This window comes from Stomoxys calcitrans, chromosome 5 (genome assembly GCF_963082655.1).
Source record: "Stomoxys calcitrans chromosome 5, idStoCalc2.1, whole genome shotgun sequence".
Classification (NCBI taxonomy): domain Eukaryota; kingdom Metazoa; phylum Arthropoda; class Insecta; order Diptera; family Muscidae; genus Stomoxys; species Stomoxys calcitrans.
The window spans coordinates 38,270,026-38,287,253 of NC_081556.1; the positions used below are offsets into that span (position 1 = coordinate 38,270,026).

The 17,228-nt window shown below is 33.1% G+C and overlaps 1 protein-coding gene across 1 annotated transcript in view; it reads right to left on the minus strand.

Moving 5' to 3' along the window:
* Nucleotides 1-10,125, minus strand: part of LOC106082389 (GATA zinc finger domain-containing protein 14) — a 74,251-nt gene extending 64,126 nt beyond the window's left edge. The window contains exon 1 of the mRNA XM_059369731.1: nucleotides 8,704-10,125. Within this exon, the coding sequence (XP_059225714.1) occupies nucleotides 8,704-8,705 (2 nt within the window). The 5' untranslated portion in view covers nucleotides 8,706-10,125. The remainder of the gene's footprint in view (nucleotides 1-8,703) is intronic.
* Nucleotides 10,126-17,228: the final 7,103 nt, after the last annotated feature.

Here is a 17,228-nt window from a genome sequence, read left to right on the forward strand (position 1 = left end):
TATCTTCCTTTTTCCTGTCAAAATGGGTCAGCATAGATACTGTCACAATAACCTAACCTAAACTTAGTCTAGTTTTGGAGATACAAGTATTTTAAGTTACTTTGTTACATTTTTTTAAGACATACAAGTATTTAAAATTTTACAATTAGAAAATTAGCAATACACAACAAATAAATAAAGCTGCCATTAGATGCTAAGACATGTCATATGTGATTTCAAAAACAGCAACTCTGAAAGTTGTACACATGGTGTGACATGTACGAAAAATTTAATATGGTAAATGGATTTTGGAATAAATATGCCACATTTTTGATTACATACGATTAGATACATATCTATACAAAAAAGTACAACACATATAACATATATGCGAGTTATATTCCATCTTTGGGCTGATATTCGTAGTGTACATATTAAGAAGATTAGAGGTAGTGAAATATTTCTTACACCGCTTGAAAAAGCCCAAGCACTTGAATTCTTCCTTCGACATTTCGAATACATGTTTTGACCAATGGACATCACATTGAATCTTCATGTTCTGGGAATGAAGAGCCGCTGACTCCTTGATATCTACACCGTCGATAGATATTGACGATTGTAAAGTGTCAGTGAATCGTTTGTGGGACAACAAACAGCACTGCGTATTGTGTGAATTAAAATCTATTCTATTCATTCGACCCCAATCAGAAATGGACAGCAAATCCTGTCAGAATGTTATGTCCATAATCCGCCTCCTGTATTCAATCTATCAAAGACTCGGCCTATGGTCGAAAAAATGAAAAATGTCATCAGCGAACGATTAGATCGAATTCGAAGTCAGACCCAGTAGATCGTCAATGAAAATAAGAAGAGGGGGAGAAAGGACACAGCCTTGTGGTACTCCTGCGGTCAATCTATATTCGTTAGATGAGAATCCATCTACAACAACTCTTATAGTGCGACTGCTGAGAAAACTCGATATAAATCGAGCGAAATTATTACCGACAACAAAAGCGACAAACTTTTAAAGGAGTGCACCGTGCCAGACCCTATAAAATACCTTGAAAATATCCAGAGCCACGACCTTACTCTCATCGAACTGGTAAATGGAGCGACTCCAACGTTCAGACAGGAATGTCATCAGGGTATTAGTGGAGCGATTTTTGTGGAACTCATATTGTCGGTCGCTAAAAAGACCGTCGGACTCTAAGTATCTCACAAGATTGTTAATTACCATGCTCTCCATAACCTTGGAAAGCGCGGAGCATAATGCTGTTGATCGATAGTTCGCAGGGTCGGTTGCCTCACCCTTTTTAGGGATAGGCTGCACGTTTGCAATCTTCCAAAGCGCAGGGAAAACACCCGCACGGTTGGCAAGGTTGAAAAGATTGCGTAAAGGACGAGCGAGCGTCGACGAGCACTTGTATAAAAAAAAGTGACGACATGCCATCCAGGCCCGGAGATTTATTTATGTCGAGATCTGCAATTTGGTTCCCATTCCATATTTTTTTAGTTTAAAAATGTTACTTGAACGAAGTCTATCAAGTCGTTTATATCCTCCTACAGTAAAATCTTGCATTCTTTAAATGCTATTCTAAATGTATAATGTAGACTTCATAAACTGAAATGAAACTATGTGTGTATTTTTCTTTCTTTTGACAATACTGTTTTTCCAAAATTATACCTATGACATCATTCTTTAACTAAAATTATCACAATGTAAAGGGACCATAAGAAGCCTTCACGTTGTTCTCACCATATAATGCAACCACAAAAACTATATAACGGTACTTTGCCTATTCCTTATTGCCTGGCAACCCTATTATTTTGAAAGTCATATGCAACTTAAGGGACTTTGACACATGGAGATTTGAAAATAATAATGAATATTGACTCAGATATGAATCTTCAAATAATAAATAGCGATAGAGAGAGATATTGTTCTTTATTTTTACTACCACAAGAAAAAGGCCTAAGTCCATTTCGTTCACCTTGCATGCGGAATTCCCATTTTCTGTCAATTGCTTGGCCCCCAGTCCATAGTCTCTTGGTGTGCCATGTGATGGCTAATCTCTTTTTAATCACTTCTATTATGACAATACATACGTACTAAACGTATGTTTCATGGGTAAAAAATTCCAACCAAATAAAATTGATTATGGCGCAATTTGATATAATAATACAATAAAATAAACAAAACGAAAAAAAAAACCAAGTAATAGCCAAATCGATGCAGAAGAGAGGGCTCGTTTATGACCATCCCGTTTAAGCATTATGACTGATTAAATATTACCATAAAATAACATCCGATTTCATATGATGATATTATTGGTAATTAGTATATGTACTACCTAATATTATTGATTAAACTAATAAAAGTATATTTCTGGGAAAATGGGTAAGAAGAGAAAATTTTAATCATGATAAAAAAGCTCAGAATAAACATTTCTAGTTTTACTGCAACCACTTAGTGATATAAGTGACACTTAAGGGGTGTGTCACATTGCCAACAACAATAATGGGGAGCACAGGGTGACACGGCAATCTAATACACCATGTCATGCCACGCCACACCAGGTTTAAGTAATAATAATAATAAACAGTGATTAAGCAGCTTTGACAATAATTCTATGGGGTTGTATGAGGGGTATGGGCTATGATAATGCGCCACAGTAAAACGAAAAAAAAATGTATTAAATTATAATAAATGAAAATAAAGCTGGTGTGGATAAATGTGGTGTGTAATTGATAGTGTTGTTGTTGTTTTTGTCAACATACTGCCTTGTGTTTTTGTTTTTTTTTTTTTTTGTACCGGAAAGGGAAGGTGTTGCAATTGTCAACTTTACTTTAGGGGTTATAAAACAAAAACAAAATGACTTTACTTTCATGGCATGTGCTTTTGAATAAATTTTAGCAGTATTTATTTATCCTCGCTGTGTTTTTTTCTTGCCTTAAATGGTTATCGTAAGGGAAAGGGTTGTTTTTTCCTCATCTGATTTTATATTTGATTTATTTTTAAGCTTGTAAATGACTATATAAAGTTTATATTGAAATTTAATTCTTATTCCTGCTTAGCTCAGGACAGAGAATAAGGTTTCATATTTTGATGAGTTTGCCAAAACTGGTATTGAATAAAAGAAGGCATGAAAATATCTCATAGAGTTGGCAGAGTTTCAAACATAAGGAGAAAATAAAAAAATCTCTGAATTTTCCATTTAAATTTCCTACTATATTGGGTTGCCCAAAAAGTAATTGCGGATTTTTCATATAGTCGGCGTTGACAAATTTTTTCACAGCTTGTGAGTCTGTAATTGCATTCTTTCTTCTGTCAGTTATCAGCTGTTATCTCTAGCTTGCTTTAGAAAAAGTGTAAAAAAAAAGTATATTTGATTAAATTTCATTCTAAGTTTTATTAAAAATGCATTTACTTTCTTTTAAAAAATCCGCAATTACTTTTTGGGCAATCCAATATAACGCAAATTTACTCCTACTTTTCTCAAGCTCTAGACATATGTAGTTTGAGCTTGCATTATAGTTTGGTTATAAGTATAATTGTCAAAAATAAATTAAAAAAATCATAAATGTTTAAGCAATTTTGAAACTCAATGGCATTTATAACCACAAATTGTTATTTATTTTATTTTATTGTTTTATTTATTTTTTTTTTTGTTTTATTTAAGTTTATTTTATTTTATTTTGTTTTATTTTATTTTATTTTATTTTATTTTGTTTTATTTTATCTTATTTTATTTTATTTTAATTTATTTTATTTATGTTATTTTAGTTTATTTTATTTATATTATTTTATGTTATTTTATTTTATTTTATTTTATTCCATTTTACTTTATTTGGTTTGATTTATATTTGCTTAATTTTATTTTATTTTATGTTATTTTAATGTATTTTATTTGGCTTGATTTGATTTTTTTATTTACTTTTCGTGTTTTCATTCTTATCAGAACAACTCTGCAGAAGAATGATCAATAAACGGCAACACTGTAAAATGTTGGTCGTCCGCCTATCTATATTCCTTTTAAAATTCTATATTCATTTGTTAAATATCTCTACATAAATAAATAACTGGTGTCATCACTTATCCTAAATTTAGATAGAAGTGTACGTTTCTACCTCAACTAATTTTTTTTTGTACATTCCATTTATCGTCTGGGCTTTTTTATTGCATAACTCTGTTTTTGGTAGAGAATTTCAGCATAGCTATGATATCTGACAACTCTGTTTTTAAACACAAACAATAGTCCATTGCATAGGTACCGTTAGCATAAATAATTATCGATAGCTTGATGTAATAAACGATAGCTCGTAATACCTAATCAAAGTCGTTGAAGTTTACAGTTATCATGATGAAAGGCGACACTAAACAAAAACCTCATTAACCACAGCTACCAAGCACCAATATTCTTTTGGCAAACTCCTATTGAATGTGTTTTTTTTTTTTTTGCCAAATTTCGATACCCTAATGTCCAGGCGATTACAATTGAATTTCTTCTCAGGTATTTCCTTCTTCAGGTTTATTTTATATGATTAAACCACTGGTGTGCTTGCTGCCTTTATACTTGCTCTTGTTATATTCACATCATTTGCTTATTGTTAGGGGTAGTAGAACGTAAGAAATGGTAAACGGAACAAAAAATCACTTTATGTTCCACTTCGCAGGGCCAGTGTTTGTCTTAGCTTTATGGCAGCAACTAAGGGAAAATAGCAAAGAGCAACGTTAAAGAAATCCAAAAAAAAGAAATGAAAACAAAACCAACAAAATAAACTTTTTGCTTTGTTATGAAACTGAACTCAATGAACAACAACAAATAACAAGAGCAACAACAAGAAAGAAGGGGCAGAAGGCAGAAGCAGCAACAAACAGGGGTTGGTTGCACTTTCATACACTAACGGCATTACATACATTCGAGGTATGGATGTATGTACCGATAACCAGACAGACAAACAAATATCCTAAGCAAAGAGGAGTAGAGTAGTACGTTGTTCTATACAGCATTTTGAGCAAAAACAAAATTAAAAAAAAAACCAAGAATAAGCATGAAAATATGTGTGTACGTATGTATATCCCTCAGTGTATATAACCTCAGTTCGCACGTGTATGCTGTTCTTGTTGGCTGGCATGTAAGTACAAATGTCGCACCATTTCTCTGTCGAGGACGGCTAATGCTTGCGCTGTCACGACCATAATGAAATGGATCTGCATAGTCCATAGTAAATGTTATTATTGCTGTTGTTGTTGTTGCTATTGCCTTTTGGTTGCTGTTGTTGTTGTTCCATAACATAGTAGGACGAACAAAAACAATGTGTATGATGATATGGACTATAAAGCTTCACATAGTATTCGACATACATACATAGGTACAAATGTATGTAAGAACGTAAACCTATGTAGGTACATATAAAAATATGCTAAAATGCATTATATATATGTACACATGTATATGTAAGTTCCTGCATGTCTGTCTCTATGAGCCTATGTTTTTTTTTTGTGCCCATCATCACCAACATAATCATATTTTCATATGCAAGCCTAGCACTTCATTGCAACTCAGTCATTCACTCAGTCAGGTAATCACACAAACAACCATACACACACGTGCTATTCTACGATAAAGCTTCATACTCCGAGTACAAGAGAGTGTTTTCTGGCGTATTATTGTTATGATTATGCTATTTTGATGTTGTTGTTACTTTTTTTTGTTGCCTGTTAGAACTTTTAACATAGCTATAGTTAGTCGCTTGCTTGCAAAGACATATATTACATAGTTACACATACATATGTATGTATGTATGTTTGAGAGTTTAAATGCATGTGTGCTTTTTTACAACTCCATTTATGCCTTGGCTATTAAAGGCCCTAGGGATTTTTAGTGGGGAGTAAGCATCATGCATTCATTATTTGCCAACTTTGCATAACTTTGTTTTCACTTACTCACAGTGTTTGAACTTTCAAATTAGCAACAATAACAAAAACAACAACAACAGCTAAACACTCAGCACCATAACATCATTAACAACAGTCTGTAGAGTGAGTGCATTATAATAAGGAAGCAGCACAACAACAAGACACAGAACTGCAATGCATTTATAAATTGGGTTTTGAGTAGAACAATTTTTGATGAGAAGCTTGGAAAAATGGAATAACACTTTAATTATGTGATTTGGCCCACTTAAAAGTTATGCGACCCCTAGATGATAGATGGCGCATCTAGCCCACTCTAGCCAATAAAGTTTTTTAGTCGTTTTTAATGTTAAATGTTTTCCAAACGATACAATAAAACAAAATAAAAAATAAAATAAAATTAAAAAATTAAATTAAATAAAACAAAAAAATATAATTGAAACAAAAAAAAAATAATTTAAAAAATAAACATAATTAAAAAAATAAAATAAATTAAAAAAAATAAAATAACTTTTAAAAATAAAATAAATTTAAAAAATAAAATAAATTTAAAAAATATAAAATGAAATGAAATATATTAAAAGCTAATTTTCCTTTTTTTAATTTTTATAGCAATTTCTTCTTCAAAAAATAAATAAAATTAATATAACCTGTCTGTTGAAATCACGCTACAGTCTTTAAAAATAAAGATATTAAGCTGAAACTTTGAACAGATTCTTTTTTGCCCATAGGCAGGTTAAGATTCGGCTATAGCTGCCATATAAACCGATCTCTCGATTTTGGCTCTAAGGCCCATAAAAGCCAGATTTATTATCCGAAATTGCTGAAATTTGAGACAGTGAGTTTTGTTGCAACCGATTCTCTCGAAGTTTAGCAGAAAGGATTTTCTTATGACTCTTAATATTACTCGTGAAATCGGTTTAGATTTAAACATAAATTCACCCGAATTTCACATCTAAAGCCTTTGCAAGCGTATTTATCACCAGATCTCCTCAAAAACTTGTCATACGCTTCCAACTTCAAAACGCGTGGGTTTTGGTTGAAATCGGTTCAGATTTGGGTACAGCTCCCATATATATTTTTGAACGATTTTGACTAATTTTGGTTGAAATCGGTCCACATTTAGATATAGCTACAGAGTATATGTATCCCCGGATTTTCACTTTCAGGGCCTTCGCTAACGCATAAATCAACCGATCTTCTCAACATTTTTGCACAACAATATGACTCCTATAATGTGTGCGGATTTTGGTTGAAATTCTACACTTAAATTTCATGTTAATTTTCGTTTCGAGAATTTAGCCCGCATACACAATGTGGTGTAGGGTATAAAAAGGTCGCCCGACTTTAGCTCGCCCTTACTTATTTTTATATAATCTTTTATTTTTTGTTTTTGTTTTGAGTAGATTTTTTGTTTTTCTTAAAAAAAATGTTATTTTTCCAAAAAACATTATTGAAAATTACTTTTTCTATTTTTTTTTTCTCTAAGAAAACATTTTTTCTAATAAAATCATTTTTTTATTTCATGAAATAGTTTTTGTGACAAAACAAAAGCGCAAGAAAACGAAAAAACTAAATTATTTTTAAATATTTTCCAAAAAAAATATGTTGTTTTAAAAATTTTATTTTTTTTTTAATTTTTTTTCTAAAAAATTACTTTTTTTCTAAAAAATTACTTTTTTTTCTAAAAAAAGTATGTTTTCCTAAATTTTTTTTCTAAAAAATATTAATTTGTACTTTTTTTCTAACAAACTTAATTTTTTTTCTAAAAATATAATAATATAAATTTTTTTTTTTCTAAAATAAATTTTTATTAAATATTTTTTTTTCCTGAAAATTTTTTTAGTTTTCTAAAAACAAAATCAAAAAAATCTACATATAAAACTTTAGATTTTTCCTGAATTTTTCAGATTTTTTAACAAAGATATTTAAAAATAAATTTTTATTAAAAAAATTTTTTTCTGAAAACAATTTTTTCTCTATAATTTTTTTTTTTTCAACAATTTTTTTTTTATTTTATTTTTCTTTTTTATATTTTCTTTTATTTTTTTTTAAAAAACTTTTTTATTTTTTTTTTCTACCTAGCAAACTTTGATTTTTCCTGTATATTTTAGATTTTTTAACAAAGAAATTTTAAAAATAAATTTTTTTCTGAAAAAATTTTTTTCTGAAAAAATATTTTTCTATATAAGCTTTTTTTCTACAAAATTTTTTTTTTTTAAATTATTTTTCCTGAATTTTTCAGTTTTTTAACCACGATATTTTCAAAAGAAATTTTTGTTAAAAATTAAAATTCTGAAAACAATTTTTTCCTCTATTATTTCATTTTCTACAAACATTCCTTTTTTTTAATTATTTTCTTTTGTTTTTTTTCAAAAAAAATTATTTTTATTTTTTTTAAGAAAACTTTATTTTTATTTTTTTTATTATTTTTTTCAAAAAAAAATCTACCTATAAAACTTTGATTTTTCCTGAATTTTTCAGATTTTTTAACAAAGATATTTTAAAATAGTCTTCCAAAAAAAAATAAAATTAAATTACCCAACATTTTGCTTTTTTTCTAAAAAAATATTTCTTTTTTAATTTTTTTTTCTAAAAAAAATTTTTTTTTTAAAAAAGATCTTTTTATAAAACTAAAATCTTTCCTGAATTTTTCGGATTTTTTAAAGTCAAAGAAATCACCAAAATCGAATAAGACAATCGGAGTTGAAGGGCTAATAAATAAATTTTCATTTTTCCCAGCAGTTTTTAAAAACACAAATATTTTACCACATTAAGAAAAATTTTTAGATTGGTTAGGTACTTACATCGTATACTTCTGGCCTCATTGTAGCCCCTCCAGTTTAAGGGTTGAGTTTATAATCCCACATAGATTTCCCAATACAAAGCACAAGACATGCAACTCATTGGCCTATGATGATGGCGACGAGGGAGTTCAGCTTCCAAAAGGGCAAATAGAATAAAAAATCCACAAAAGCCAAAAGCTAAGATAAACGGCAAAAAACAGCGACAAAAAGGTAGGTAATATCCGCAGATGTAGAAACCAAGGAAAAAAATTACGATCCAACGCAAAAAGTAATAACAAAAATTGCGTTATTTCAAAGAGTGCTTTTGAGGGTCCCAAAGTGTTGGCGGCGGTCTGTATGTCCAGAGTATAAATTGAACTAAGGAGCTTTTGGGGACCCTGTGTGTTATGTAGTGACTGTCTGGTCTTGTTTCCCCCAAAAAGAAAACGGATGATCTGCAACAAACTCCTTGGTGTTGCGATGAATTGTTGCAGTTGCAGTTGTATGAGGTAAGCCAACGAAGAATGAACCAACGAACGGCTACGCACAGCAAGGACAACAACACGGCACTGACACACACACACACACACACTCACGCAAAAGCAAATAAAACTTTCAAAGCTTTTGTTATAGGCAATTCTCTTGATTTCAGATCAAAAGGAAATTTTTTAGTTAACGGGTTTTCATTGACATCGAATTTTTTTTTTTTGATAAAAGGGATTTTTTTTAAATCATTTAACCAAAACCTTATCACTTTTTCACTTTTGTTTTGTTTTCTTATTTAGAATTTGATTTGTGTTAGCGTTTTAGGGGTTATATTCAATTTATTTTTGTTTTTGCTTTTTTTCCATGCAAGGGTTGCGATTTTTAAAACAAAATCAAGGTAATTTCCATTGGCTTTATTTTTTTTTTGTATTGAATTAAGTGGTTTTGTTGTATTTTTGTGAAATTTTTCTTTGTTTTGGTGAAACCCCACTATTCTAAAATTTTTTCATTTTTTTTGTTGGCATTCTCCGGCCCGTTTTTGTTTTCCACCAATTACACAGAGTATTTTGTGTGTTTTGTTTTAGGTTTTTACTTCTATTTTGTTTCAAATCGATTTTAAATTTCACAATCTTCATTTAAATTATCATTCTTCAAAATCAATTTCATTTACAATTTATTGTGTATTTTTTTTTTTTCAACCATACACTTTTATGACTTTTCCACACAAGATTTATTAGTAGTTGCTGCTGCAAATGTTCTCATTTTTGATGGTTTTCGTTTACCCCTACTTGTGCATGTGTAATGTATTTTGTTTGCGTTTCTTTTTTTTAAATATTTTTGTAATTTTTTTAATAATATTAATATTTTGTTGCTTCTCTAATATTACAAAAACACATATTACAACAAAACAAACAAATTTTAGCGCTTCTCCGATCCTAACACGACGAAAATGTTTATAAAACTAACCATATATTGTCTGGTTAAATATGAACCACCAAGCGAACCCGCAACATCAACAACGAGGTTTCAAACAAGACACGACGAACAACCAACCCATTCATACACAACATACGAACGCTGTGGGAATGTAGAGAGCACAGTGTGACAATGTAGTGAAAAAAGCGACATTGTGAGAGAGTGAAGTGAGTTGCGGAGGGATTAGAGTTGCCATATGGATAAATAATACTCTCCCAAAACAAAGGGTATTCAGAATAATCCATTCAGGATAAATGGGTAGCAAAATCAATTGAGGAGTCTTAGAAAAATTTTAGCCTTTATGGATTGGATTAAAAAAGCAGATGAATAGAATTATTTAGAAGGTCATAATTTGTGCCGAAAAGAAAAGAGAAATTTTTATATGGAGGGAATAAACACCGCTGAAATTTCCTGATGTAATCGCCAGGAATCGAACCCGGGCATTCAGCATCATAGGCGGATATGCTAACCTCTGCGTTACGGTGGCCTCCCATGGGTATCACAGCTGTTGGGCACTATATAGAAGGGCCGTTGGCTCGAAATGGGGCCTGAATCCGTGGATAATCCATTGGCTCTGTAGGAGCGTGATTAGACCAATACTTACTTACGCCTCAGTAGTTTGGTTAACAGCGATGGAGAAAAATTGAAACGTACGGATAATACAACGGGTTGAGAGAACATGGAGACTATTCTCATGGAGACACTGGAGACTATTCTAGATATACAACCCATAAACAGACATACAGATGAAATGTGAGGCAGCCACTGCGGCTAGTGCTTGGAGTGTTTGAGAGAAATATTCTTCGTAAAATATATGGGCCAATTTGCGGTAATGGAGAATATGGCATCGTATGAATCACGAGCTGTATTAACAGCATGACGACGATAGCATAGTGACACGTATCAAAATACAACGGCTGCGCTGGCTAGGTCATGTTGTCAGAATGAATGAAGAAGCTCCAGCAAAGAAGTCTTTTGAGACAAACACCACGGTGATACACGCAAACTGGGACAACCAAAAGCCCGATGGAAAGATCAAGTGGTGTGGGACACCTTAAAACTTGGTCTCAGACATTTTAGAATGAGAGTAGAAGATCGAGGTGCTTGGAAGGCTATTCTACGTTCGGCTAATGGGACAAATGTTCTGTCATAGCCAATTAAAGAAAGCCACTGGGGCTATGAGACATAAGGCGATGGGAGAATGTATAGAGAGAAGATAGAGAAGCAGATCACACCATAGCGGTATAATCAAGGCGACGATAGGAAACCAGGAAGGAATGGAAGAGTTTTAGGATCGAATAACTACGACGACACTTGAGGTCGAGTGGCGAGCAATGCTGTCTGTGGCATAGTCTAGGATTAACGGAACTCTGGTATTGCCATATGGAATTACATGTTACATGGATAGATCAAAGCTAGAGGATAGAATGGACCTGGGGGTATACATTGAGATCCCATGTACTGAGAAGTGTTTTCGACTGCCTGACCATAATACAGTCTTGCAGGAGGAAAACCGGACAGAAACACAGAATGCGTAAAGTGGTATGGCGTTAAACCGAGTACGTTGAGTCTGAACATCTTAGCGGACAGTAAACTGTCCATCAGGGCTATAAAAACCAGGACGGTACGGTCACTAGCAGTCCTGGTGTGTAGGAAGAAGATGTATACCTTCTCTGAGGATAGCACGATTCGCATTGTTTGGATGTCGGGCCATAGCCGAGTAAGGGCGAATGGAAGAGCAGGCGAATGGAAGATAGGACGAAGAAAATCCAATGGGGAGACACGTACCGCGAAAAGACGAGTCTGTTACTGAAAGGAAGTAAGAAGGAGATCAGTACACAAAGGACTACAAGCGCTTATGCAGAATATGTGTGGCAAGTGATAGCATGTGGGAAAGATGTTGGATCATTTTCTGTGTCATTGCCTGGCCTTGGAGACACAATACCTGACTTGAACCGATTTCGGAACGTAGAAAGGAAAAAATTGTTATCCGATCGGACTATAACCTGATATAGCTGCCATATAAATCGATCTAAGATCTTGACTTCTCGAGCCACTAGAGGGCGCAATTCTTATCCGATTTGGAAGAAATTTTGTGCAACCGCTTCTCTCATGACCTTCAACATACATGTCTAATATGGTCTAAATCGATCAATAGCTTGATACAGCTCCCATATAAAGCGATCTCCAGATTTTAGTTCGTGAGCCCCAATAAGGCGCAATTCTTATTCGATTTGGCTGAAATGTTACACAATTACTTCTACTATGGTCTCCAACATTTAATTTAATTATGGTCCGAATTAGACCATAACTTGATACAGCTTCAATAGCATAGCTACTCTAATCTATTAGCCTTTGTTTGCCTAAAAAGAGGTACGGGGCAAAAAACTCTTCAAATGCGATCCATGACAGAGGGTATATAAGACTCGGCCTGACCGAACTTAGCACGTTTTTACTTGTTTTTATTTACAGTAGAAAAGTAAGAAACTTTTGATAAGCAATTAGAAGAAATATTTTGTTACTTCATAATAAAAGAAATAAAATTTAGTTTTTATTGAAGATTTTTATTCCTCCTTATTTATTCACCATTTTCCTACAACTGTAGCCTGATCTTTCAAGTTTTATTAAAAGATTTATTTTTCTTAAGAACCGCAAAATATTTAATTACTACGTTTTTTTTGCCAGTGTATGGCCTGCCTTACCAGCAAAATGTACTCAAACGCTTTTCTTAAAAATCCACTGTGCAAAAACCGGCAATCAACAAACGGTCATTTCGCATTCCAACAAACCGAACCAAACACATGCACACACACACACACTTAAGCATGCTGCTAACCACCCAACAAAATTGGCTTGAGAATTGTTTTTCCGTATAAAGGCACTCACACTAGCACACATTACAGCCGAACACCGACAGATCCTAACGAATGAACGAACGAACTCTCGAACTGTCGCTCTCAACCTAGAAGAAACTGAAGAATGTCAGTGCAAAATACTTTCTTCCTCTAGTTGTTGTTGTTGTTGTTACTACGGCTGCTGCTACTGACGATGACGATGATTATGATGTGAGTGAGTATAGGCACCTATGTTTATGTTGTTATTGTTGTTCATATTAATGACAGTTACACTGTATTTAAGTGGGTGGTGGAGTTGTTATAGCAGTCAGTGTCTTTCCCTCTATCTTCTTATTGTTGTGGCGGTTTACTGCTTGGCCTTTGTGTGTAGGTGTGAGAAAATTGGAAAATTGTTGGCACAAGTCATAATTCTTAATTTTTTAATGTTTTGAGGGGTTTACACTGCGTTTCTCTGCAGACTAACAAAACAAAATGGGTGTCCAACTGAAGGTGTTATAGCCATGGGCGAGACCCAAGGCTTGGGTTAATTGGAATGTTAGTGGCATGGAATTTACAACAAAACTATGTATTGCGAAGTTAATGTTGAACAAATAGTATGCACATAAATATTTAGAACAATATGACAGCTAAGGGAATGTGTATGGTGAGCAAGAGAAAGTTTGGGCAAAGTTTATAAGGAGATTGCACACATTGAGATCATTGTTTAGTTTTCAATGTATATTGAACTGTAATGCGAAAAGTGAGGAAAGAGATCTAAACAAAATTGAGAAAAATAGTCATCGTTTTTGGAATTTAGCGATAAGATAAGCCCAGTTACCCTTGTTTAATGCAGAGAATTCCCCAAAATGTTTAACTTTTATCTATTCTATCTCCTGGGGAAAATTTTACGATCATGGTATAGATTCCCACCTTGATGACGTGTGCTATAAGTAAAATCTCATTCAGCCATTCCTTTAGGAAAATAGCCAAAGGAATAGTTGCACGGAAAATTTCAGAATATTTTTCTTAAAAATAATTTTAGAAAATTTTTAAAATATAAAAAATTACAAAATTTTCAACAATTTATAATTTAATTTAACAAAAATATTTGAAGAAAAAAAATTAATTTTTTTTCTATCAAAAAATTAAAAAAAAATTAAAACATTTTTCATAAAAAAAACTTTACAAAAAGTTTTTCATGAAAATTTTAAATTTTTTTAAATTTTCAAAGGAGAAAGTTAAAAGATTTTCTATACAAAAAAGTTTAGAAAATTCCCCAAACAAAATTCAAAATGAATGTACGGCAGAGCACGGCCGAGGTTCTAGCTTGGACATTCGGAGCAAAACCGAGAACCGTTGCCGTTGTCCAGCGTTCGAAACCATCAATAAAACGCAAAAAATGGACAAATAACATGTGTATACCATGTAAGCAATTGCATTTGTATGGAAAAGAAATCCATCACTACAACAAAGGCCGATGAGGTGGAAAAGGACAGCCAGTATGAAAGGTGTCAAACTTGGTTAGCGGCGTACTCATATCGTAAACACGTTTAAACACGTTTTTGTGGCATATTCAATATACTCGTAAGTATGACCTACCAATGTTTGCCACTTAAAGCCATTGCACCTAATGTAGTTGAATAAGTCCCCTAACCAAGGACGAAACACGTCCCATAATGGTTGGTATGTTGTGATCTCTGGCTTTCTTTTCCATTGCAAAATAGAGGTCAATCATTGGGCTAGTCTCGAAAGAGAAATAAAGGAAAAATTTGCAAATTTTTCTACAAAAATTTAAAAACTTAAAAAATTGAGAAGAAAATTTTGAAGAAAAAATTTCCATAATAATAAAAAAAAATTTAAAGAAATTTTTCAAAATTCAATTTCAAAAGAATTTTCAAAAAAAAAATATTAGAAAATTTTTAATAAAAATTTAGAAAAAATATTTAGAAAATTTTCTAAAAAAAAATGGGTATTTTTCTCAGAGAGCAAATTTGAGCAAAAAAATCATCAATCACAACACATTTTGCGGCTTGTAAGGGCTTAAGAAGTTAAATCGGGATATCGGTTTATATGGGAGTTATATCACATTATAAACCGATTCGGTTCGTACATGGCACAAATGTTGGAAATTATAACAGAACACTTCATGCAAAATTTTAGCCAAATCAGGCAAAAAATGCGGCTCCCAGGGGCTCAAGAAGTCAAATCGGGAGATCGGTTTATAGGGGAGCTATATCAGGTTATAAACCGATTTGAACCGTACTTGAAACAGTTGTTAGAAGTTGTAATAGAACAATATGTGCAAAATTTCAACCAAATCGGGCAAAAATTGCAGCTTTCAGGGGCTCAAGAATTCAAATCGGGAGATCGGCTTATATTGGAGCTATATCAGATTATAAACCGATTTGAACCATACTAAGCACAGTTGTTGGAAGTCATAACAGAACACTATGTCAAAAATTTCAGCCAAATCGCACACAAATTGCTGCTCCTAGGGGCTCAAGAAGTCAAATCGGGAGATCGGTTTATATGGGAGCTATATCAGATTAAAGAATGATTTGGACCGTACATGGCACAGTTGCTCGATGTCATTACAGAACACTATGTGCAAAATTTCAGCCAAATCGTGCAAAAATTGCGGCTTCCAGGGGGTCAAAAAGTCAAATCGGGAGATCGGTTTATATGGGAGCTATATAAGGTTATAGACCGATTTGAACCGGTTTATATGGGAGCTATATCCAAATCTAAACCGATATGGCCCATTTGCAATTCCCAATGACCTACATCAATATTGAGTATATGTGCAATATTTCAAGCGGCTAGCTTTGCGCGTTCGACCGCTATCGTGATTTCGAAAGACGGGCGCACGGACACGGCTATATCGACTTGGAATGTCGAAACGATCAAAAATATATATACTTTATAGGGCCTTAGGACAATATTTCGAGGTCTTATAAACGGAATGACTAGATTAGTATACCTCCATCCTAAGGTGGTGGGTATAAAAAATTAAAAAAAGAATGAATGATAATTGTTCTAGTCGTAAATTTTCGAATATTCAAAGCTAACGTCATTCTGTTCACCTTACTCTTCTTCTTTTTCAGCTCATTGCTAGTATCCTCATCCCATCCTGCTCCTTGAACTAAATTATATGAAAACAAAAAAACACAAAAACATACGAAGAAAGAAAAAAAAAAAAAACTATAGCACTCACACAAATGAAAAGCGTAAAACAAATGACGCAATAATTACAATCACTTGTGTCTGTCATCAACGCCATAGCCATTGCCGGCAGCTTTGTCATAGTAGTCGTTGGTTGTTACAAAAATAGAGTAAGCAGCAGAGCAGTTACTTACATACCTCCACTTACACTTGTGACTGAATGATATAATTTTTTCACTCATGCCAGTGGCTCTCACCTCCTCCTCCTCCCAATGTCCAGGTCAAACTCCAGCAATACCCATCATATATATAATTTCTAATAAAAAAACACAACAACAAAAAGTTACGTCTTCTGGTTATTATTGTTAGTGGAACAAACTTATCAACACTTGCCCATGGCCATGTGTTTGAAGGGATTACTGGGCCCTACTTGTTTTTTTTTTCTGCTTCTTTGGCAAATGTAATGGGGGGCACTTGAATATGAAATTCCTCGAAACTTGACACATTCAGCAGAGTGTGGTTGGTAGCCTTAGTCAAAAACATTACTTTCCACTTTCCCTTATTACACACATGGGTCGAACGCTATGGGAGCTATTTTAGGGTCATTACAGCAGATTAGTTGGTGAGAGAGTGAGGTACAGGGCATTGCATTCCAAGCACACCCAATAATGATAAAATAAAGAAATTTATGTCATTGACCAACACCGCCTTAGCTTTGAAATACCTTAAGAAGCAGTCAGCCCTTCCTTAAATTAAGGACTAAAAGTATTTTCATATTCTTGGGCATCCACATATACGGAAATTTATGATCAAACTTTATTGGCGTACCACAAAAAAGGAGAACATATCCTTTTTACCATAATTGAACGTTTTATATCATTGACCCTCTAAAGCCAACAAGCAGAGTGTATGAGTTAAAAGAACTTACAAGCATGACTTTGCCCTATGCCACCGGCAGGAGGCATAACACAAATAAAATCGTAAAATACACTACCAACACCAACAACATACCATTCAAGTGTCCAACCCCAAACCTTCATATGCATACAACGTGTTTGCAACCATTGGGCATGACTTGAGTATGAGTTG